The sequence below is a fragment of the Schistocerca americana genome, chromosome 9 (genome assembly GCF_021461395.2).
Source record: "Schistocerca americana isolate TAMUIC-IGC-003095 chromosome 9, iqSchAmer2.1, whole genome shotgun sequence".
Classification (NCBI taxonomy): domain Eukaryota; kingdom Metazoa; phylum Arthropoda; class Insecta; order Orthoptera; family Acrididae; genus Schistocerca; species Schistocerca americana.
In genome coordinates, this window is record NC_060127.1 from 168,299,267 (window position 1) to 168,324,593 (window position 25,327).

Below are 25,327 nucleotides of genomic sequence, written 5' to 3' on the forward strand. Positions count from 1 at the left end.
TCCTTTGTCTCCTTCTACACATGCAGGTTCTAAGACTTGCATTCTAGATCAGGGCATCACTTCCTGTAGCTTGCCGTCTGCAGTGTCAAGAAATTCAACTACATGAGCAAAACACTACCATCTACATCTACATACATACTCCGTAATCCACCATATGGTGCATGGCCGAGGGTACCTCGTACCACAACTAGCATCTTCTCTCCCTGTTCCACTCCCAAACAGAATGAGGGAAAAATGACTGCCTATATGCCTCTGTATGAGCCCTAATCTCTCTTATCTTGTCTTTGTGGTCTTTCTGCAAAATATAAGTTGGCGGCAGTAAAATTGTACTGCAGTCAGCCTCAAATGCTGGTTCTCTAAATTTCCTCAGTAGCGATTCACGGAAAGAATGCCTCCTTTCCTCTAGAGACTCCCACCCGAGTTCCTGAAGCATTTTCGTAACACTCGCATGATGATCAAACCTACCAGTAACAAATCTAGTAGCCCACCTCTGAATTGCTTCTATGTCCTCCCTCAATCCGACCTGATAGGGATCCCAAACACTCGAGCAGTACTCAAGAATAGGTTGTATTAGTGTTTTATAAGCGGTCTCCTTTACAGATGAACCACATCATCTTAAAATTCTACCAATGAACCGAAGACGACTACATGCCTTCCCCACAACTGCCATTACATGCTTGTCCCACTTCATATCGCTCTGCAATGTTACGCCCAAATATTTAATCGATGTGACTGTGTCAAGCGCTACTACTGGAGTATTCAAACATTATGGAATTTTTTTCCTATTCATCTGCATTAATTTACATTTATTTATATTTAGAGTTAGCTACCATTCTTTACACCAATCACAAATCCTGTCCAAGTCATCTTGTATCCTCCTACAGTCACTCAACGATGGCACCTCCCCGTACACCACAGCGTCATCAGCGAACAGCCGCACATTGCTGTCCACCCTATCCAAAAGATCATTTGTGTAGATAGAAAACAACAGCGGACCTACCACACTTCCCTGGGGCACTCCAGATGATACCCTCACCTCCAATGAACACTCACCATCGAGGACAACATACTGGGTTCTATTACTTACGAAGTCTTCGAGCCACTCACATATTTGGGTACCAAACCCATATGCTCGTACCTTAGTAAGGAGTCCGCAGTGGGGCACCGAGTCAAACGCTTTCAGGAAGTCAAGGAATATGGCATCCGTCTGATACCCTTCATCCATGGTTCGCAAGATATCATGTGAAAAAAGGGCGAGTTGCATTTCGCAGGAGCAATGCTTTCTAAATCCGTGCTGATGCATGGACAGCAACTTCTCTGTCTCAAGGAAATTCATTATATTCCAACTCAGAATATGTTCGAGAATCCTGCAACAAACCGATGTTAAGGACATTGGTCTGTAATTTTGAAGATCCATCCTTCTACCCTTCTTATATACAGGCGTCACCTGCGCTTTTTTCCAGTCGCTCGGGACTTTAAGTTGGGCAAGAGATTCGCAATAAATGCAAGCTAAGTAAGGAGCCAATGCAGTAGAGTACTCTCTGTAAAACCGAATTGGAATCACATCAGGACCTGGCGATTTATTTATTTTCAACCCATTCAGCTGCTTCACAACCCCATGGATGTCTATCTCTATGTCCTCCATACGGGAACCTGTACGAGCCTCAAACGACGGTATGTTTCTACAATCCTCCTGCGTGAAAGATTTCTCAAATGCTAAATTTAAAATTTCAGCTTTCGTTTTGCTGTCTTCTGTTGCCAGGCCAGACTGATCAGTGAGTGACGATGGAAGTCTTCGACCCGCTTACGGATTTTTCGTAAGACCAGAATTTCCTTGGGTTTTCAGCAAGATCTTTTGCTAAGGTATGACGGTGGTAGAGGTTGTATGCTTCGCACATCGCTATTTTTAGAGCAGCACGAATCTCTACTAACTTTTGCCTGTCATTCTCCCAATCTTTCTTGTATCGCGAGTGCAACTGTCTTTGCTTCCTGAGCATTCTCCGAATTGCGCTGTTAAACCACAGTGAGTCTTTTCCATCCATAACCCACTTTTTCGGCACATATTTGTCCAATGTGTGATTTACAATGTGCTTAAAATTTGCCCACAATTCTTCCACGTCCATCGTACCGGAAGCAAATGAAGTTGATTCATTTAGTAAGTGGGATGCTAACAACTGCTTATCTGCTCTTTCTAGTAAGAATACTCTCCTAGCCTTCTTGACCGACTTTTTAACTTTCATAACCAAGAAGCTTATAAGATATATTTTGTTTCAAAAGCAAGGGTACCCTAGCAGGAAGACACATTACATTCTGGAATTGCCTAATGTGTTCCATTATACAAGAGACTGTAAAGTAATAGGTGTAATGTTGTTCTAATATTTTTTTAAAAGTTCCACTGTTATAAAATAGGCTCTAGTTACTGTACTCTAACTACATAAATTCAAGCTCTTTACTCAGTTTTTCATCCTGTCATTCAGTGTGTTGACTACCACCATCAACTATACCCTTGTTGACATCATCGTCTTCACAGTCACAGAGAACTCTATCCACACCCACAAAAACATCCACATTCAAATGAACTGCATCCTCTGTACATAAAAGCAAGTCGCAGTACCACATAGTTTGTACATAAATATCATCAAGAGTCGTGAGTTACGCATACCGTCAGAAATTTTTCCAAGTTCCTTTCTAAAGTTTTTTTAAAACAATGCCACAATTCACCTCAGGGAAAGCTGGTTTGCAAACTGCAATCAATTTATCATAAACTTCAGTTTTTAAATTCTTATTTATATATTCTTTGGATCTCACTTTCACCAAGCATTATTGCCCATTGTACACGTTTATAAACTGCATCAAAAAATACTTGGCCCAGCAACAGGAATCTGCCATGACTGCATCACATACTATGTCGTGGGGAAGGCTAACCAAAGACTGTGTTTTGTTGGCAGGTGACTTGGGAAAATGTAACAGATCTACTAAGGAGACTGCCTACACTATGCTTGTCCATCCTCTTTTAGAATACTGTTGCGCGGTGTGGGATCCTTACCAGATAGGGCTGATGGAGTACATCAAAAAAGTTCAAAGAAGGGCAGCACATTTTGTATTATCGCAAAATATGGGAGAGTGTGTCACAGAAATGATACAGGATTTGGGCTGGACATCATTAAAAGAAATGCATTTTTTGTTGTGGTGGAGTATTCTCGTGAAATTCCAATCACCAACTTCCTCCTCCAAATGCGAAAATATTGTGTCGACACCGAACTACATATGGAGAAGCAATCACCACGATAAAATAAGGGAAATCAGAGCTCATACGGAAAGATATGGGTGTTCGTTCTTTCCACGCGATATACGAGACTGGAATAATAGAGAATTGTGAAGGTGGTTTGATGATCCCTCTGCCATGCACTTAAATGTAATTTGCAGAGTATCCGTGTAGATGTAGATGTATAGGTTACTGACAAGTCTCTGAAGAAGAGGACATGAGAATTGCACTGTGTAATGTAGGCAACTGACAGAATAGCATGCGGTGAGAACACCACTTGCTAGCTGTGTACTTCTAAACATGCTGGTGGACATGAACGGACTGAATCTGACCCAGTAGCTTGACCCATACCTCTCTCTTTCAATGATACTGCATTCACACGCACACTCCTGCGTCCACAACTGCTTGGCTCATCCTAAATGGTAATGAGTACCCCTAATGAGCTAATGCCACATTACTTGCTGGTACCATCCTAATGTACTATGGCAAAAGGACCTTAGTCTCATGTTCATAACACACTGAAATTGATGTGTGCATTTCATAGCTCCATGGAAGAAAGGGCTCACTCCATGAATGAGGTGCTTCCTATGTATATCAGTGACAATGCTGAAGACAGTTGCTTCCTCCTTTATTGTTGAATTTTATCTCGTAGGCTATGACTGAGTGGGCTACTGCTGTTTATTGTGTGCTATTCTGTCATGACACTCTATTGCTTAGCAATGGAAGAAAGTGTTGTAAAGTGCAGAATAAGATCCAGAAACGCTTTTTGTGGGAAGAAAAATGAGCCCAAGCATGTAAGGGTGAAAGGTGACGTGTACAGATTACATGGCCAATGTAGCCTGATTTCATTTCTTTCTTCCCTGCAACAGGTACTTTGGTCTTGTAAAACAGTCACTAAGGAAGCACAAATACATCTACAGTATAAATCAGATATCAGAGGTCATTGTAAAGTGCATCAACACCAACAAGTTTCTCACCAAAAAAGTGCAGACGTCACATTTTTTATTTTAAAGTTTTCTGGCAAATATTCTATATAAAAAAACTTGTCTATCAGAAGAAACTGCTAAGATAAGCATTCCTTGAGAACAGAAAAATGCCTTTTAATGTCAGCAGCTTCAAGCATTTGATCTATAATGCCAAATTACCTAGTTGCATTGTCGCCAGAGCCCGCATTGATCATACATACTTCCAAACTGGCTGAACAACAATGCCCAGTTTACCTTCCAGCCTAGCATAGCCAACAGAATGTGAGCCAATAAAATCTGTCACTGAGTGATGCGGGTAAACCGCTTCATCACCTACCTGAAGAGTATCGACAATGTTGTTATGAACTTCGAGCATGGTCAGTAGGTAAAAATGAAACAAATGTTTTAAAATCTCAAAGTGCTTACAGTTTAGCAACTACATACTTTAAAGAACAAGTAAATACAGGGCGGAGTTACTGACAATGCTATATGATGGAGTCTGTATTTAACATCATTGTTGACGCCGTCTTCTTCTTCAGTCTGAAGACTGATTTGATGCAGTTCTCCATGTAAGTCTACCACCTGAAAGCAGCTTCATCCATACAAAACTATTGCAACCTACAGCATTTGAAGCTGCTTACTGTATTGTCAAGCCCTTGTCTCCCTCTACAGGTTTTACTTGCCACTCTTCCTTCTATTACAAAACTGACAATTCCTTGATGCTTCAGAATGTACCCTATCAACTGACCCCTGCTTCCAGTGACTGTATGCCATAAATTTCTTAAGTGGCACCTTGTTTGTTATTTTTTCTATAGTGCCACACTTCAAAAACCTCTACTTACTTCTTTTCTGAACTGCTTACCATCCCCATTTCATTTCCATGCAAACCTACACTCCAAACAAATACCCCCAGAAAAGACTTCCTAACTTGTTAATCAATATTAAATATTAACAAATCCCTCATTTTCAGAAATGCTTTGCTTGCTACTACCAGTCTGTATTTCATATCCTCTTCCCTACTTCAGCTGTCATCTGTTATTTCACTGCTCAAATACCAACCATCTATTACTTTTACTGTCTTATTTCCTGATATAATTCCCTTGACACTGCCTGATTTGAATCTACTACATTCCATTACCTCTTTTTTTATTTTTGTTGATGGCACCTTATAATATTTTTTTCGGAACGATGTCCATTCCAGTCAACTGCTCTTCCAAGTCCTTTGCCACCTCTGACATAATTACACAGTTTCAGCAAACCTCACAAATTTAATTTCTTCTCCCCGAACTTCCCTGGTTTCCTTTAGCGCTTGGTTAATGGGCTCTTTGAAAAACATCAAGGCCAAGCTATCAATAATAATAATAATAATAATAATAATTATGTGGTTTTAGTTCTCTGGGACTGCAGACGTGTGTGTGTGTGTGTGTGTGTGTGTGTGTGTGTGTGTGTGTGTGTGTGTACTGCTGACAAAGGCCTTAATGGCCGAAAGCTATAATTGTGTGAATCTTTTTGTTGTGCGTATCATGACTCAGCATCTCCGCTATATGGTGAGTAGCAACTTTCCTTCTCTGGTATTGTTACATTCCATCCTGGATTTTACATTGTTTTATTTAATAATAATAATAATAATAATAATAATATGCAAAACACTAACATGAATTGTTTACAGAAGAATTGAAAAACAAGTGAAATCAGCCTCAGTTTGGATTCCCGAGATGTGTAGGAACACGAGGCAATACTGACCGTACAACTTCTGATACAAGACAGGTTAAGAATAGGCAAACTTACATTTATAGCATCTGTGGACTTAGAGAAAGCTTTTGAGAATGTTAACTGGAATACTCTCTTTCAAATTCTAAAGGTGGCAGGGATAAAGTACAGGGAGCAAAAGGCTATTTACAACTTTTTACAACTTGTACAGGAACCGGACAGCAGTTACAAAAGTCGAGAGGCATGAAAAGGAAGCAGTGGTTGAGAGGAGAGTAAGACACGGTTGTAGCCAATCTACCGACATTATTCAATCTGTATACTGAGGAAGCAGTAAAGGAAACAAAAGAAAAATTTGGAGAAGGAATTAAAGTCCAGGGAGAAGAAATAAAAACTTTGAGGTTTGCTGATGACATGGTAATTCTGTCCAAGACAGCATAGGACTTGGAAGAGCAGTGTCTTGAAAGGAGAATATAAGATGAAAATCAACAAAAGCAAAGCAAGGATAATGGAATGCAGTCAAATTAAATGAGGTGATGCTGAAGGAATTAGATTAGGAAATGAGACACTTAAAGCAGTAGAGGAACTTGCTATTTGGGTGCTAATGTAACAGACGATGGTCGAAGGAGAGAGGATATAGAATGTAGGCTGGAATGGCAAGAAAAGTGTTTCTGAAGAAGCGAGATTTGTTAACATCAAGTTTAGATTTAAATGTCATAATGCCTTTTTCTGAAAGTATTTGCATTGAGCGTGGCCATACATGGAAGTGAAACACGGATGATGAACATTTGGACAAGAAGAGAAGAGAAACTTTTGAAATGTAGTACTACAGAAGAATGCTGAAGATAACTTGGGTAAGTCAGATAACTAATGAGGAGGTACTGAATAGAATTGTGGAGAAAAGAAATTTGTGGCACAACATGACTAGAAGAAGGGATTGGTTGGTAGGACACATTTCGGGACATCAAGGGATCATCTATTTAGTACTGGAGGGAAGCTTCAGGGGAGGGTGGGGGGAATAATTAAGAGTGAGAGCCAAGAGATGAACACAGCACGCAGAATCAGAAAGATTTATGTTGTAATAGTTGTTCAGAGATGAAGAGGCTCGCACAGGACAGAGTAGCATGGAGAGCTGCATGAAACCAGTCTCTGGATTGAAGACCACAACAACAACAACACAATAATAACTGAAAATACATGGCATTGTGATTTCTTTCTTACTAATTGACATTATGTGTGGGCCACCATTCCGAGTCTCGATGGTTTCACAGTGCATTCTGGTAGAAATAAACACAAAAATTAATGAATTCCATCAACATATATCATTTTGTGCAGAGTGGCCCTGCGTTCATCATCTTTACTTCAACAACCACACTTGGCTAAAAGGTGAATAAGTAATTTTACAAAATAACATTTAACTTACCAATGGTAATAACATTTTTTAAATCTTGAGAGATATTCTTAGAGAAGTACTTTTTCCTCTTGTTTTACTCAAAACTGGACTTATGCCCTTTCAATGTGGACTGATTCACTTGACCTAATGTTCAAAATCTATGTTATAGGTCACACAAGATAATATTGCCCCTGCATAGAAACTCATTCTTGTCCTGATTGTTAGGCGCTTCCATCCCTTTGTTCAGAAATGGCGGCCACCTCAGGTGCGTGTCACCTGCTGCGCTCTACACTTTGTTAGCAGTGGTTATCTCAACTGTCAATGGTCTGACATCTACCAGCCTGTGTACTTCAAGCATTCTCGTTGCTATCTCTGTTCTACACACGATGGCATCACAGTCTCCACGTGCCGTACGGAAATTTGTGTGCAGCATCATAAAATTGGTATAAGAAGAAGACGGTGAGGGAGTAAAAATCCCCTTAAAAAGTGTACTGGAGAAGATGGCAGCAGCTGCTGGAGTGTCCCATCACACAACAAAGATAATAAAGAACAAGTGGGAAAATGTAGCTACAGGTACTTCCCAAGGTTTAATTTTGATTAGCAGTTTATCAGGAGATGAATACATAATTTGTCCATAACACATAAACAGTATGTGACAGTCACTAGTTTCCATTAATCAGAAAAAATACGTCATTTAAAGAAGGCATTTCATCATTAAGATCCTTACTACATGATTTGGGCTACAGGTACACCAGATTCTTTTTTCCCCTGCCTTATTTATATGTTTAAACATTTGTATGATTAACATTGTGCAATGCCGTCCCTTCCACACCAAAAGATCCCGCCCATGCAGCCTAGCCACCAGGGGGTGGTGTCTCAGCAGTGACAAGAACTCCCTTGACCAGTATGCTGAAGATCTCACCAGGCCTTCCGAGACAGGCACTATTCCCCAGACACAGTCTCCAAACAGACTGCCCGTGTCACATCCTCACACACCCCAATTCTTCCACCAACTACAAGAACCAGCTACAAACTAACACCCCATTCCTCACCAAGTACCATCCCAGAATGGTACAATTGAACAACATCCTTCTTCAGGGTTTTGATTATCTGTCATCACACTGTAGAATGATGGACATCCCATCCAAGATCCTCCCCGTCGCTCCTAAAGAGATGCCCCATCGCCCACCTAACCTTGACAACATCCTAGTCCATCCCTAGGCTATTCCCAGTCACAACCCCTTGCCACAGGGATCGTATCTTTCTTAATATTCCAGTCCTGTCATAGGCTTATCCTACCCCATATCAGAGGTCAGGCCACTTGTGAAAGCAACCATGCCATATATCAGCTCTGCTGCAGTAATTGCACAGCTTTTTATACTCTTATGAACACCAATCAGCTGACCACCAGAATGAACAACCACTGCCAAACTGTGCTCAAGAGCAAAGTGGACCACACAGTGGCACAGCACCTGCTGAACGTAACAGTTTGATTTCAATGGCTGCTTCACTACCTGGATCACCTGGAGCCTCCCCTCCACCTCCAGCTTTTCTGAACAGTGAAGATGGGAGTTATTCTCTCAACACATCCTCTGCTCCCAAAATTATCCTGGACTCAACCTACAATGACCTACTGTCCCCACACCTTTGACCCAATAGTTTCCACCCCGTCATATCATCCCCTCACCCACATAGTGTGCCACTCTCTTTGAATGCACCTGCCCATCTTTTTTCACTTCCCTTTTCCTCTCCTTCACCGCTGCCCCCCACCCCCCTCTGCCCTCCCCCCCCCCCCCCACCGGCCATCTCCCTGCTCCGCAGCCCCCCCCCCCCCCAGTGGTAAGTGTGGCAGACCTGTCCTTTCGCCATCGAGTCCCTGCCTGCAAGCTCCACCAGAGAGCACTCTTCCTCCCCCACCCCCCACCCCTCGCCCCACTCCCCCATCCATACTCTGTTATCCCTCCAGATTGCTGCTTTTGTTCAATGTGACAGCTGCATTCCAATTGAAACAGCCACAGTTGTGGTCATGTGTGTGACGTGCTTGTTTGTGTGAATATGTGTTTTCTGTAGAAGGCTTTGGCCAAAAACTAACTGTGTAATTGTCTTTTCGTTGTGCCTGTCTTCAAGTAAATGTGTCATCTTTAGTGTGAGTAGCAATCTAAACTTTTCCTAATGTTGTTAATGTTCCAGTGTGGACTTTCTATTGTAATGTTTATCAGGCAGAGCAGGTCATGAGAACCAGGAAGAAGCCAGTTGAACACTTAAATATACTAAGTAAACATACTGATTTTCTGAGTAATGAGAAATTACTGTAAAAAGGGCAGATCAATCATAAATGCGGATAAAAGATATTCAAGGTTCTCACATTACACACAACAAGTGGTCAGACTAACTAACTAATTAACTGACTAACAGATCAAGGGAAAGAATAAAAGTGACATTTCCAAAAGAAAAACTCCTTGCTGTAGCACACACGGACCATAAAAATCATGTATCATGTGAATGTATAACTGTGCAGATTACAATAAATTATCTGTTTCTTGCAAGTAAGTAAATGATTCCTGTGAAGAAGTAAAATCTAGCTCTGCTCCATATTCACTTTTAATGTTGAAGTTAGGGAGTACGAACAGCAGATTAGCATTCAGAGATGATGGCTGCAAATTTTTCATGGAAGTTATTTGAGCTATTACTATTCACTTCAGACACTTGCATAAAGCAGAACTGAGTTTACTGAATTACTGTCTTTTTTTTGTATCAGAAGGATGGAGCTCCTTTATTGAAATTTCAACGATATTTGAATCGCCAAAAACAAGACAACCAATCAGAGACCGTGCTCGACATCTATTGAGCAGCCCACAGAGCATCCCAGAGTCCCCAGAGAGCATCCCAGAGTGCCCCAGAGAGCTGAAACACCAAGAAGAATCGCTTCTCGGCTTTTGACAAGATCAATGTGTAGTATTTGTGGCCCTTAAAAGGGCCGTTTATTCAGAACTGCCTTCAATGATTATATAAAGTACAATCACCCACAATGCGACAATCTTCCAAAGAAGAAGGACCACTAGCCTTCACCCATAAGTGAATGCTGGAATTTGAATTTATCTTACAACGTCTACGACAAGACAAAGACAAACTCCCGTGCGGAAAAAGGTAGGAACCCTCACTAGCAATAATAATCTCAGAAACAGGTATAGTATGGTAAGCCAAGATTTCCCGAGTTTCAAAGGATTCCAAACTGGCTCTTCCTGCATTGTTACAAGCAACGAAAGCTACAGTTGGCCATCCGTTACCCAAACTGGAAGAAGAAGAAACTTTCATTAAAGAAAAATTTAACCTCGCACCACAAAATAAAGTAGGTCCATGAATAAGAACAAATTGAGCAGTTTTACCAACTCCTCTTATTTCGTTCTTTTTACCCTTCGCAGAAGATGTCGAAGCACCAAGAGTGCCGTCCACATTGACAAGTGATTTGTAAACCAGCATTCGCCGGCGACGACGAAAACAACGTTTGAAATTTTGTATTTGTCGAGTAACTGGCCACACTGATGTAAACTTTAATATGCTGTTAGCAGACTAGTTACCTGTAGCTACAAGTTATGTGACGACGAAAACAACATTTGAAATTTTGTATTTGTCGAGTAACTGGCCACACTGATGTAAACTTTAATATGCTGTTAGCAGACTAGTTACCTGTAGCTACAAGTTAAGTGAGAAATACTTTGACTGAAGGCTTCAGCTGTCCTAACTTCACCTCCCATACCACATATTGCCCTTAACCACGATCCCCTCCCCTGCCACACTATCTGCACAGATAAGGGCCAGGTTATTTTGTGTAACCTATATAAAAAACCTGGTGTATCATTTACAGAAAGCATTATCATCACTATACTGAAGAAGAAATGAACAAACAAATGTGAACAGTATCAGATCTTGAACTTATTAACTGCTGACTAGAATACACAGATGAATAGCAACAAAAAGGGTATTAAAGTTATATACAAATGGCAGTATAAAGAAAAAAAATGTTGATTTGGAAGAAACTGAGAAAACTGACTGAAGTTGTATGCTGGTCCATTAGTTATGCCCGAGACACTCTGTAAAGGCACTAACTGCAAAAGTAAGCTATTTGGGTCTGAGTCCTTGTCCAACACAGTTTAATTTCTTGTTAGTTGTTCATTTTCTAATAAATGTTAACTCAACTAATTGTACTATTTATTTCTTTACATAATAAAACAAGTAACTTCAAATATCTATTCCTTCCCTGCTGAGTTTATTCTCTGATGATGCAATCGTACAACAAAAGACTCACGTAACAGGGGAATTTTTTTTATGTTTGTATTACTTACTGGTTCTTTTTTAATGTGTATGGCATCAGGTGGAGAACCAGCTTCTTCCTCTGAGACAAACTCCTGCACAGAAAGAACAGCAGTTACACATCAAATCAAAAGTGGAACAAAGGAAGAATGAGAAACTAAATAAATTATGTGACTACATTTGCACTACTGACAGAACAAGATATGCTTTTCACAGTAGAAGCATTGGGAATACACAGACTGCACTAACTGTTGTAATCTGCAGTGCTCTGTAAAACAACTGTATCCTGTAACAACTTTAATCTGCATACTGTGGTCAAGCTTTGGTCTTCCTCCACAATATTTATCATCCAAACTCCTCTTCATTAGCAAAGTAACTAACCTTCAAGGCATCAGGATGTGTCACTATACATATATCCCTTCTTTCAGTCAAGCTGCGCAACACATTTATTTTCTTTCAAATTACATTCAGTATTGACATTTTTCACGTCACTGTTGTCCCCAGTACATGCCCAATTCAGGGACCCCACTGCTATATACATAGTGCACAACTAGTGGGTTTAAGGGTCTGGTTCTTCACCCAATGTACTTCTCATATTGTCAGTAACTCTATTGTGCTCTAGGGCAGTCTTTAGTTCACATTTATTTATTTATACCACATTTATGAGGAATGAGGATTGCTTCACTTCTGACTTTTGGAAATAACGTTATCACAGTCCTCCTTTTTGTACATATGTGATATATATTCTTGTTACATAACACAGTGAGAACACTATATCCCAAACACATCATGAATATTGCAATTTTTTGACTGGATTAATTCTTTCCTCTGCTGCAATTACAGTGATGCTTCAGCAGTGATGCAGTAAAGTTGGTAAGTTACACCTAGGAAGAATAACTTTCTTTGGGTCAAAGCTTTGAGTTTATCATTCCTGTTCGATTAATGCACAAGTTGTTAATAGTGATAACACATCAGCAGTTGTAAATGTCAGTTGCAATTGAGAGTGAACAAAATATTTTCGAATTCATAGGAGAAAATTGGAGATTGAAATTTTGTGAAAAGATCTGGCTGCAATGAAAAACTCCTTTCTTATAATGACTGCAACCCCAATACACATATCATATCAGTGACATAGTAGCCCCTATTTCGCGATAATGCAAAATGAGCTGTCCTCCTTTTAACTTTATCTATCTCCTCCAGCAATACTGTCTGGTAAGGATCCTATACTTAGCAGCAGTACTCCAGAATAAGAAAGACAAGCACAGTATATGCAGTCAAGTAAATCTGTTGCATCTTCTAAGTGGTCCGCCAATAAAACACAGTTTTTGCTTTGACTCCCCCACAAAATTTTCTAAGTGATAGTTCCAATTTAAGTTGTTCACAACTTTCATCTCTAGGTATTTAGCTGAATTGACAATTTTTAAATTTGTGTGATGTATTGTGTAACCAAAGTTGAACTGGTATCAGTGAAATATGTCTATAGTTCAATGGATTACTTTTTTTTCTAGGGTGTTTGTGTGACCTATGCAGCTTTCCAGTACTTAGGTATGAATCTTTCATCAAGCAAGTGGTTGTATATGATTGCTAAATGTGGAGCTATTACATCGGTGCACTCTGAGGGGAACCTAATCACTACACAGTCAGTGCCAGAAGAATTGCCTTTATTACGTGATTTAAGTTAATTTGGTACACCAAAGGTACAAAGGGCATTCAAAAAGTTTTACACAATCGTCTCTAATTTTTTTATTTTTTGCAGGAGCAGAAAGAAATTTTTGTGAACATATTTGGAACATTTAGCTGTAAGTTGGTATATAAAAGTATTTTCTTTTATTTACAGGTAAGCCATAATGGACCGTGAAGTAGATGTCAGGTTGCGACAACGATTGGTGATGTAGTTCCTCTTCAAGACCAGCAATGACTAAGCCACATCGATTCACAGGAAGTTGCTCCCTGTTTATGGAAAGGAGACAGTGGATCACAGCAGTATCCAGCGGTGGTTACAGAGGTTTAAAGAAGGCGATTTCTCTCTATTGGACAATCCACGATGTGGTAGACCGTCGACAGCAGTCAATGATGTGAATAAGGAGACTATTGTTCAAATAATCCAAAATGACAGATGTGTGACAACATGACAGCCTTCTGTAATGACTCATCTGTCATTGGGTAGTGTGGTATCACTGGTACAGTCACTAGGGTACAGAAAAATCTGTGCATGTTGGGTGACTAGATTATTGACAAGAGAAATGAAAACGATGAGGAAGAATGTTGGTTGGTTGGTTGGTTGGTTTAAAAGAGGGGGGAGAGGGGAGGGGGGGACCAAACTGCGAGGTCATTGGTCCCTTGTTCCCAGTAAAATAACTACACAAGGGTAAGAAGAAAAGAAAGGAGACATACAGTACAATAACAGAAAAAAGGAAGAACCAGAAGAATGACAGAAGGACAACCAATACTACTGTGGACAAAACAGAAAAAGAAAACTACAGGGAGAAGCAAGAAACAGGTACAAGGAGTAAAAACAAGAGAGCAGGTGACTGTGGCTGGCCAACCACGAGAAAAGGAAAAGCCAGCCACTCTGTGATACATTAAAACATCCACCCTAAAAGCATTAGAGTGCAGAACACAAGGGGATAAAGGACATGTGCTAAAACTTATACAGAATGATAAAACCTACCGTCATGTATAAAATGTAAAACTAAATTAATCAATGACGCATTGTCAGCTAAAATTAATGGCAATGAGTCTGGTAACTGAAGAGTTCGTCAGAGGGCAGCAAAAGGAGGACAGCTCACCAAGATACAGGCCACTGTCAGCCGGGCGCCACACCAACATTGAGGTGGGTCATCATGGCACAAGAGGTAGTTGTGTGTCGCCCAAGCAAGGCCAATGCGGAGCCAGCAGAGAACCACAGAGTTCATGCGAGAGGCCCACATGGAGGACTGCCACACATTTTTAGTCTCCTCAATGGCACACAGTTTGTTGTTCGTGCTGAGGTTATGCCATTTCGACTCCCAAAGCCACAAAACCTCGCAGTGTAGCACTGAACGCAGGTCAGTTGCAGAGAAGCCGATCTCCATAAGCTGTTTCCACTTAGCCTGTTTGGCCAGCCTGTCAGCAAGTTCATTGCCAGGGATTCCGACGTGACCTGGGGTCCAGAAAAACACCACTGAACAACCGGACTGTTCCAGGGCATAGATGGACTCCTGGACGGTTGCTACCAGTCCTAAGAATCAATATGTCTCCACTACAGTGAGTGAATCATCATTAAGGTAAAGTTCTGGTTCTGGATGAATGGTACAATGTTGACAGAAGTCCTGACTGCGCCTTGTGGATGGTTCCCTGTAGGCGCCACTCAGCAGCACCAGTATTGGTGGAGCAGTATGAAATGCAGAAGTCGTCTGCAAACAGAGAAGGTGAGATGGACGGTCTTCCAGCTGTTGTTAGACCATTAAAAATAGAGAGACACTCACAGAGCCCTGCAGGACCCCATTCTCCTGGATATGGGATGAACTATGAGAAAGTACGAAGCAACAGGAAATTTTGGATAAAAATCGGGAGCGGGCCTTGGAGACCCCACTCGTATAATGTGGCACGGCTATGATGTCGCCAGGTTGTGTCATACGCTTTTCATAAATCAAAGTAGATGGCAACCATATATTGGCACCTGGAAAAGACTGTTCAAATGGCAGACTGAAGGGACACAAGATTATCTATGGTAGAACGACCCTGGCAGAAGCCGCCCAGACATGGAGCCAGTCGGCCATATGACTCCAGGACCCAACCCAACTGCCGACACACCATACGTGCCAGCAGCTTACAAAGAATGTTGGTGAGGCTGATGGGCTGATAGCTATCCACATCAAGCAGGTTTTTACCGGATTTGAGCATCGGAATGATGGTGCTCTCCCATCACTTTGATGGAAAGACTCCATCGCACCAGATCTAGTAGAAGGTGATGAGGAGATGTCCCTTGTAGTCAGATGAGAGACGTTTAGTCATCTGACTGTGGATCTGATCTGGCCCAGGAGCTGTGTCGGGGCAATGTACAAAGGCACTGAGCAACTCCCACTCTGTAAATGGGGCGTTACAGGATTCACTGTGGCGTGTAGAAAACGAGAGGACTTTCCCTTCCAGTCACCATTTGAGAGTGCGAAAGGCTGGGGGATAATTCTCCGATGCAGAGGCTCGAGCGTAGGGATCAGCAAAGTATTCGGCATTCGAGTTTGCGTCGGTACATAACACACCATTTATGTTAACACTGGGAACACCTGTTGGGGGTCTGGTACCTGAAAACACGTTTAATTTTTGCCCAGACTTGGGAAGGTGACGTATGGCACCCAATGGTTGAGATGTATCTCTCTTAACACTCCTGTTTCCGTCTTTTGATAAGTTGGCAAATGCGGGCATGGGGCCGTTTAAAGGCTATGAGGTGCTCTAGGGAAGGGTGCTGCTTATGCTGCTGTAGAGCTTGCCGACGCTCAATTGCTTCAGCGACTTCCAGCAATCACCAAGGAGGGACTGCCTTTTGCCGGGGCCCCCCTAAAGAGTGAGGGATCCTGTTTTCTGCCACAGAAACGATTGTCGTAGTCACCTGTTCAACCATCACATTGATGTTACCATGTGGGGGAGATTCAACAGTGACAGCAGAGGTGAAAGTTTCCCAGTCCACCTAGTTTAAAGCCCATATGGGCAGGCATCCATAGGCTTGACACCGGGGCAGTGACAGGAAGATGGGGATGTGGCCACTACCACAAAGGTCGTCATGTGCTTTCCAGTGGGTATATGGGAGAAGGCCTGGGCTGCAAATTGATAAATCAATGGCCAAGTAGCTATCAAGAGCCACACTGAAATGTGTTGTGCCCCCAGTATTTAAGAGGCAGAGGTCGAACTGAGACAGTAAAGTATTGTCAAATTGCCTGCCCCAGTACCAGTACCCCACAAGGGTTATCGGTGTTAAAATCTCCCAAAAGTGGGAAGGTTTAGGGAGTTTATCAATCAGTGCTATTAAAACATTCAGGGATACTGCACCAACTGGAGGAAGATATACATCGCAGACATTTATTTCCTGTGTCGTCTATTCTGACAGCCACAGCTTCAAGAGGGGTTTGAAGGGGCACAGGTTCACTACAGACCGAGTTTAGAACATAAACGCGAACTCCACCTGACACTCGATTATAGTCACTAAGGTTTCTGTAGTATTCCTTATAGCCACGGAGGGCAGGGGTCCACATTGTCGGGAACCAGGTTTCCTGGAGGGCAATGCAAAAAGCAGGTAAGCTTAACAGTTGCCGTAGCTCAGCCAGGCAGTGGAAAAACTGACGCAATTCCACAGGAGGATGATGTCATCTTGAGACAGGGAAGGCATGTAACATTCAATGTGGCAGTCTATGCCTAAAGGTCACCTGCTGCCACCAACTTTTTGCCTGAGCAGTCTATATCCATTGTGTCTGAGGGTCCAGCGAGATATAGGTCCTCAGTGGATGCCAGAATCTCCACCTCATCTGCAGACACAGAGCTTGTAGGTAGCGGTGGTGTGGATACCACCGCAATTCTCTTGGTCTTGGGGACATTCTTTTTGGATTTCTCTTGCTGCTCCTTGGGTTTTTATGGCTAGGAGGACTTCACTGATTCAGTCTCTGGGACTGAGGATGAGCGTGAAGCCTTACGGCCAGCTGCTTTTGGGCTTTTCGGCCACTAGTGGGTGTCATCTTTCCCACTACCAGAAACCTGGGAAGGGAGTGACCCAAGGAACCCGTTCCGAGCAAGAGGAGCCGAAGAAGACTTACGCTTCATAGCCAAAGGATGTAGGTTCTCAAATTTTCTCTTATCCTCGGCGTAGGTCAGTTGGTCCAGCGTCTTATATTCCATGATTTTCCTCTTTTTCAGTAAAATCCTGCAGGCTGGTGAGCAAGGTGAATGACGCTCTCCCCAGTTGACACAGATGGGAGGCGGGGCACGTGGAGTATTGGGATGTGATGGACGTACACAATCTCAACATGTGATGCTGGAAGTACAGCGGGAAGACATATGGCCAAACTTCCAGCACTTAAAACACCACATCGAGGCAGTGGAGGGATATATGGCTTGACGTCACAGCGGTACACCATTAACTTGACCTTCTCGAGTAATGTGTTACCCCCGAAGGCCAAGATGAAGGCACCGTTGGCAACCCGATCATCCCTCGGCCCCGATGGACGCACCATATGAAATGAACACCTCACCACTCTAAATTGGCGTGGAGATCATCATCAGACAAGAAAAGAAGGTTCCTGTGGAATATAATACCCTGGATCATATTTAAGCTCTTTTGGGGCGTGATGGTAACAGATACATCCTCTAACTTGTTACATGCGAGTAATGCTCATGACTGGGCAGAGGAAGCTGTTTTTATCAAGACTGACCCAGAGAGCATATTGGACAAGCCCTCCACCTCCCCAAACTTGTCCTCGAAATGCTCCACAAAAAACTGAGTCTTCATGGACATGAAAGATTCCCCATCAACTCTCGTACTGAGGCGAATAAGCTTCACTGCCATCCTTAGCCTGGCATTCCTCCCATGGTGTGGCCAGGGAGGGGAACGATTTGGGGTCATATTTCTTAGCATTGAAGTTAGACTTTGCCCGCTTAGAGACTGCTGGTGGCGGACCACCAGCAAGAGATGATGTACAACGCTTCATGGCGTGTCAACCGCCCTAATACCACCCACTCCAACCAGGGGCCCTCCCCATGGGTGCCACCTAGCCCCAGCAAGGGCCACCTGGCAGGATGACCACTGCTGGGAGTCCCGATGCCCCAGGGAGATGGACACCTACTCTGTGGCATAAATGGGGATTTAATGGCAAAGGCATCAGCAGAGTGATCCCTGTGTTGTCAGGGGGCTACAGCCAACAGGGTAATTGCGGTTCCACCACAACGGACTGGCTACCGTGCTGGATATGAGGTGCTAAGAAGTCCATGGTCATCGTCGGCACAGAAAGTGACACTGGATAGTGCATGGTGGAAAACCCCCCGGAAGGTGTCCTCACCCAAGAGATGGAGAATGAGCGGGACTGCAATACAATGACAAGAAAGTGAGCTGAAGGTGTCAAAGCATGATGGACACAATGCACCATGTAAGGTGCCCTTCCCCAATTGGCTCACTCTTCGGGAAAATTTGGAAATATGGAGGTCAAACCTGACAGGGGACCACCACATAAAGACCAAAACATGTGAGACTCCTTTTAGTTGCCTCTTACGACAAGCAGTAATAGTTTGGGCCTATTCTAAATCCCGCGCCCGCATGGGGGAGAAGAAGAATGTGTGCGAGGGTCTCGAAGACCTTTGCTGAAGAGTGGACACAGTGTTTCGATGGTGTCATTACCCAGGATGAAACATGGTTGTTTTCGTCCGAACTTGAGAGCAAAACCCAATCCATGGAGTGGTGTCATCTGGGTTCCCCTCATAAGAAGAATCCAAGACTTTCACGAACAGCAGGCTGAAAGGTGATGACCTCCTTCTGGGATCAGTGTGGTGTCATTTTCATCAACTTTTTCGAACCTGGCTCCACAATTAATGGGGACGGTTACTGTTTGTCACTGGACAAGATGCGACGTATCATCAAGACCCACAGCTTCAGGGTCAGATCATCAGACTACACCATGACAATGCCAAACCCCATACAGCCTTTATGACGCAGGAGAAAATCAGGAAAATGGGTTTGAAAATAGTTCCTCATCCTCTCTACAATTTGCACTTGGCTCTGTCTGATTTTTACCTCTTTGATCGTCTGAGGGCCCACCTGCACGGTAAAACATTTGGTAGTGAGAAAGACCTTATAGAAAGAACGTTGGGCCAGATGTGTCACAGCTGATGGGGGCTACATTGAGTAGGCTCAATGTATAGCTAAATGTTCCAAGTATGTTCACAAAAAATTTCTTTCTCCTCTTGCAAAAATTAAAAAAATTAGATAGGACTGTGCAAAACCTTTTGAATGCCCTTTGTATCTACTTCTAAGTTACTGTTGCTGGCACTATTGATGTTACCTTCCAACTGTTTAAGTCATGTAAAAATCTATGCTTCACCACATGATTTATTCTTTCAAAACACATTGGCCTTTGCCTCTGTGTGCAACAAAGTATAACAAACATCATCCAGTTGCTCACTTACCATATAAGAAGAGTTACACTACTTCCAAATTATGGAAAAAAATGGCACCACAAAGTGGGCATATAAATACTGACTGGGGGCAAGCTTGCCAAACAGAATACATATTTGCAACAAACTTGGGAATAAAAAGACGTCCAGTACCAAGTTGAAATAAAACAGTGTCGAACAGCTAATAGTTGTCAGTATCAATGATCTTTAACCAGTTTGAATCCTTCACTCTGTTGTGCCACCTGTGCCATTTTGAAACCAGGATTCGAACCCAGAAACTCACCTTTCACAGACTGTGTGCTTCCTAAATGAGCTATCTGGGTACTGCTATTCTTCTGCCAGGACTTCTACACTGCAGCTCACACTGTGCTGCAGAATGAAAGATTCACTGTGAAAAAGTGACCTGGGCTCTGGGTAAGCCATTTATCTGCAATATCATTTCTTCCAGGACTGGTACACCATCAAGGGATGCAGGTCATCATCTGTAAAGTTTTGAAAAGTACGAAAAAAGGTAGTGGCAGATGTGAAGCTGTGACAACAGGTTGAATATTGAGCCCAAATCATTTAATCACTGAAGGGTGCGTTCTGATTTAGGGTCCAAGGCCAGCACACAGTTTTAATTTGCTTCAATGTTTCAATGCTCTTGACATTCCTACACAAGTACAGTAGAGTGTATCCTACCACCTGCAGGATGTAGATAACCAGAAAAGGAAGATGGAGCTGCCACAGGTGCTGTGATACAATTAACTGTAAATTAGGGAGGCAACAAAACATGAGCACAATTCCACAGGCTAAGCTGGATGTTGAGCCTGTGATAAATTCCACAATTTGGACTGCTTCATAAAGTTGCATAAATCTGTGGTAATTAGAAAGATGATGTAGTTCAATGCCCCACTTCCCTCCCCTGCCCCTTCAAAGGCAATTCATTCAATTTCACACAAGTGGCTTGGAGATTTAAGCAATTGGATCTGGTATATTGTTTTGAAAGATATGAGTGCCCCAGTAAGTGTGACAGGACCAGTAGTTTCTTATAAAGGATGTTAAAGAAAGTGTGCCATATCTTGAGAGGTGGTACTATGGGCCAAAATATGATAAAAATGTCCAGTAAACATGGGCTTTAAAATGCTTACCTGCAGAGTTTTGAGCACTTGTTTAGTAGAAGAGATGTTTCATAGCAGCAAAAATGAACATGTACTCAATAGCTCTAGAGGTTTGCATTTTAAAGCTCTTGTTTACTGGACTTTCTACCTTGTTTTGGTCCACACTACCTTGTGACAAAAGATGGAATACTTCTATTTAAACAGTCTGCATACATAAATGATCTGACAGTTACAATGAACAGCATCTGAGGCTTTTTGATGATGCTGTAGTGTAAGGGGAAGTGTTGCCAATGAGTGACTCCAGGAGGATACAGCATTACTTGGACAGAAATTCTATTTGGTGTGATGAATGGCAGGTTGCTCCAAATGTGGAAAAATGCAGCTTAATGAAGACGACAAGGAATAACAATGATGTAATATTTGAATACAGAGTTAGTGGTAGGCTGCTTACCACAGCCACATCATTTAAATGACGTCGTCGTCTTCTTCTTCTTCTTCTTCTTCTTCTTCTTCTTCAGTCCTGAGACTGGTTTGATGCAGCTCTCCATGCTACTCTACCCCGTGCAAGCTGCTTCATCTCCCAGTACGTACTGCAGCCTACATCCTTCTGAATCTGCTTAGTGTATTCATCTCTTAGTATCCCTCTATGATTTTTACCCTCCACACTGCCCTTCAACACTAAATTGGTGATCCTTTGATGCCTCAGAACATGTCCTACCAACCGATCCCTTCTGCTTGTCAAGTTGTGCCACAAGCTCCTCTTCTCCCCAATTCTATTCAATACTTCATCATTAGTTATGTGATCTACCCATCTAATCTTCAGCATTCTTCTGTAGCGCCACATTTTGAAAGCTTCTATTCTCTTCTTGTCCAAACTATTTATCGTCCATGTTTCACTTCCATACATGGCTACACTCCACACGAATAGTTTCAGAAACGACTTCATGACATTTAAATCTATACTCGATGTTAACAACTTTCTCTTCTTCAGAAACGCTTTCCTTGCCATTGCCAGTCTACATTTTATATCCTCTCTACTTCGACCATCATCAGTTATTTTGCTCCCCAAATAGAAAAAGTCCTTTGCTACTTTAAGTGTCTCATTTCCTAATCTAATACCCTCAGCATCACCCGACTTAATTCCATTATCCTCGTTTTGCTTTTGTTGGTGTTCATCTTATATCCTCCTTTCAAGACACTGTCCTTTCCGTTCAACTGCTCTTCCAAGTCCGTTGCTGTCTCTGACAGAATTACAATGTCATCGGCGAACCTCAAAGTTTTTATTTCTTCTCCGCCTACTCCGAATTTTTCTCTTGTTTCCTTCACTGCTTGCTAAATATACAGATTGAATAACATCGGGGATAGGCTACAACCCTGTCTGACTCCGTTCCCAACCACTGCTACCCTTTCATGCCCCTCGACTCTTATAACTGCCATCTGGTTTCTGTACAAATTGTAAATAGCCTTTCGCTCCCTGTATTTTACCCCTGCCACCTTCCTTCAGAATTTGAGAGTATTCCAGTCAACATTGTCAAAAGCTTTCTCTAAGTCTACAAATGCTGGAAACGTAGGTTTGTTTTCCTTAACCTTTCTTCTAAGATAAGTCGTAGGGTCAGTATTGCCTCACGTGTTCCAACATTTCTATGGAATCCAAACTGATCTTCCCCGAGGTCGGCTTCTATCAGTTTTTCCATTCGCCTGTAAAGAATTCGTGTTAGTATATTGCAGCCGTGACTTATTAAACTGATAGTTCGGTAATTTTCACATCTGTCAACATCTGCTTTCTTTGGGATTGGAATTACTATATTCTTCTTGAAGTCTGAGAGTATTTTGCCTTTCTCATACATTTTGCTCACCAGATGGTAGAGTTTTGTCAGGACTGGCTCTCCCAAGGCTATCAGTAGTTCTAATGGAATGTTGTCTACTCCAGGGACCTTGTTTCGACTCAGGTCTTTCAGTGGTCTGTCAAACTCTTCAAGCAGTATCATATCTCCCATTTCATCTTCATCTACATCCTCTTCCATTTCCATAATATTACCCTCAAGTATATCGCCCTTGTATAGACCCTCTATATACTCCTTCCACCTTTCTGCTTTCCCTTCTTTGCATAGAACTGGGTTTCCGTCTGAGCTCTTGATATTCATACAAGTGGTTCTCTCCCTGAAACTCTGTACAACCTCTGGTTTAGTCAGTTTATCCAGGTTCTATCTCCTTAAATTGTCACCTCTTTGCAGTTTCTTCAGTTTTAATCTACAGTTCATAACCAAAAGATTGTGGTCAAAGTTCACATCCGCCCTTGGAAATTTCTTACAATTTAAAACCTGGTTCCTAAATATCTGTCTTACCATTATATACTCTATCTGAAACCTATCAGTATCTCCACGTTTCTTCCATGTACACAATCTCCTTTTATGATTCTTGAACCAAGTGTTAGCTATGATTAAGTTATGCTCTGTGCAGAATTCTACCAGGTGGCTTCCTCTTTCATTTCTTACCCCCAATCCATTGAAACATCTACATGTAAAGTTGCAAAGTGATGTGAAATGGAATGAGCACATGAGTTTGGTTGTAGGGAAGGCAGTTTGGGATACCTAACATGTTGGATTAAAGAGTAGTGATACGGTGCTACACTGCCACTGAAGCAAGACATCGAAGTAATTCAGAGGTGTGTTGCTAGGTTTGTTAATGGTAGGTCCTATCAACACGAATTATGGAAATGTTCATTAACACAAATTGGAATCCTCAGTGGAGAGATGACATTCTTTCCACAACATACTATTAGTGGCCGGCTGTAGAATAGTGCTACTGTGCCCAAGATACAATTTGCATAAGGACTGCAAAGACAAGAGAAATCAGGGCTCATAGGATGCGTATAGATAGTCATTTTTCCCTCACTCCATTTTTTCTTGTAACAGGAAATTTAATGACTAGCAGCAGTAAAAGCTACTCTTCACTGCGTGGTGTAGGATGGTTTGTGAATCTTGTATACAGATGCAGAATTTGTGTGTTTCTGATTCCTAGGTAGACACTGATTTGAAACAGAGAAAAAGCAAGGCATTTTGTAAACAGTAACACATCACTTTCCGTTTATCGCATCATGAACGGGAGCCTACAAGGATGTGGAATGATACGAGCTACAGATTAACAAGCAGAACACAGCCACTGTAGGCTATTTCAGTACAGCACACAAACTACTGAATATGACAAGTACTGATCTAATTAGGAGGGTGTTGTCATGAAGTTTTAATTATACCCTCTAAAAATAAAATTAAATACTACTTTCTTCGTTTACAGGTACACATTTGCAATGCTGGTACACATTCAAACCCCGTGCTTAGTACTGTAATCCACAGCTATGGGAATTAAAACAGAATGACACACCCCTTCTCCACTTCAACACATTTTGTTTTAGCTCTGTGGTAGAAGGTTTAGAATATGTACCATGATTGCAAACACACACCTGCAAAACAAATAAGAAAAAAAAATTTTGTAACTTTTTTTTTTCAAAATAATAAATAAAACTTTATGATTACTCCTTGTACATTACTAATTATAGGAATTAAATCTGGACTACTATAAAACAAGGCATCACTTACATCTTCCTCCACATTTAGTGGGTCACGTGCATCATTATCTTCAGGAGTTTCCAATTTCTGCAAAAGTTAATGTGAGTTATATTCATTTAGCTTCATCCATAACACACTATACACACAGACTTAGCAAACATCATGGGATAGTGGGCCACAGATGGCACAGGTATGTTCCATGCGTAACACACCCCTGTGCCAGATGCAGTTCAATACAAGACCTTCTGAGAAGTGCCTCTGAAAGAGTAACCTGTAATGTCATCAGGAGCTGACGCTGTTCAAATGGTGTATGGTTGTTGGAGCCCATCACATGGGAATTTCAATTTCCACAGTGGTGCACGAATTTGGCTTCACACATTATATTGTGTCGACAGTAAATAGTGAATGGTTGAATGAGGGTGTCACAGTTCACAACAGACAAACTACCAGTTGTGCAACCATTCTCAATGACCGTGACTGGTGATGCACGAGACAGATTGTCTAGAAACAGGAGGGCAACAGTGCAACAAATCATGGTTCAATTCAACACAGGATGACGCGTCTTCCAGTGGACAATCCACAGGAACATGGGTTCCATGGGGTGTGGGAGCCAGCATCGCACACAAGTGCCACTGTTAACCTGATGTCATCGGGCACTACAGCTTGCATTTGTCGACAGTCACGACAGATGGACTTCATGGACCCCACTTGCCAAAAATATATGTTCCAAGGCGACGGTGTCTCTTGTGGTTTGGGGTGCATTTCCCTGGTACGGAGTGGGCCCTCTAGGTTTTCCTGAATGAACTTTGAATGGCCCGGGAAATGTTGATCTGCTTGGGGACCATCTACACCCATTTTTGGCCTTCCAATACCCTGACAGTCCTACCACA

The 25,327-nt window shown here is 42.1% G+C and overlaps 1 protein-coding gene across 3 annotated transcripts in view; it reads right to left on the reverse strand.

The window, feature by feature from the left end:
- Nucleotides 1–25,327, reverse strand: part of LOC124551234 — a 317,793-nt gene that overhangs the window by 252,620 nt on the left and 39,846 nt on the right. For all 3 annotated transcript variants that reach the window (XM_047126226.1, XM_047126227.1, XM_047126228.1), the window contains exons 4-5: nt 24,468–24,524; nt 11,674–11,736 (exon numbers count right to left, since the gene is read on the reverse strand). In XM_047126226.1, coding sequence (XP_046982182.1) covers nt 11,674–11,736; nt 24,468–24,524 — 120 coding nt within the window. The remainder of the gene's footprint in view (nt 1–11,673; nt 11,737–24,467; nt 24,525–25,327) is intronic.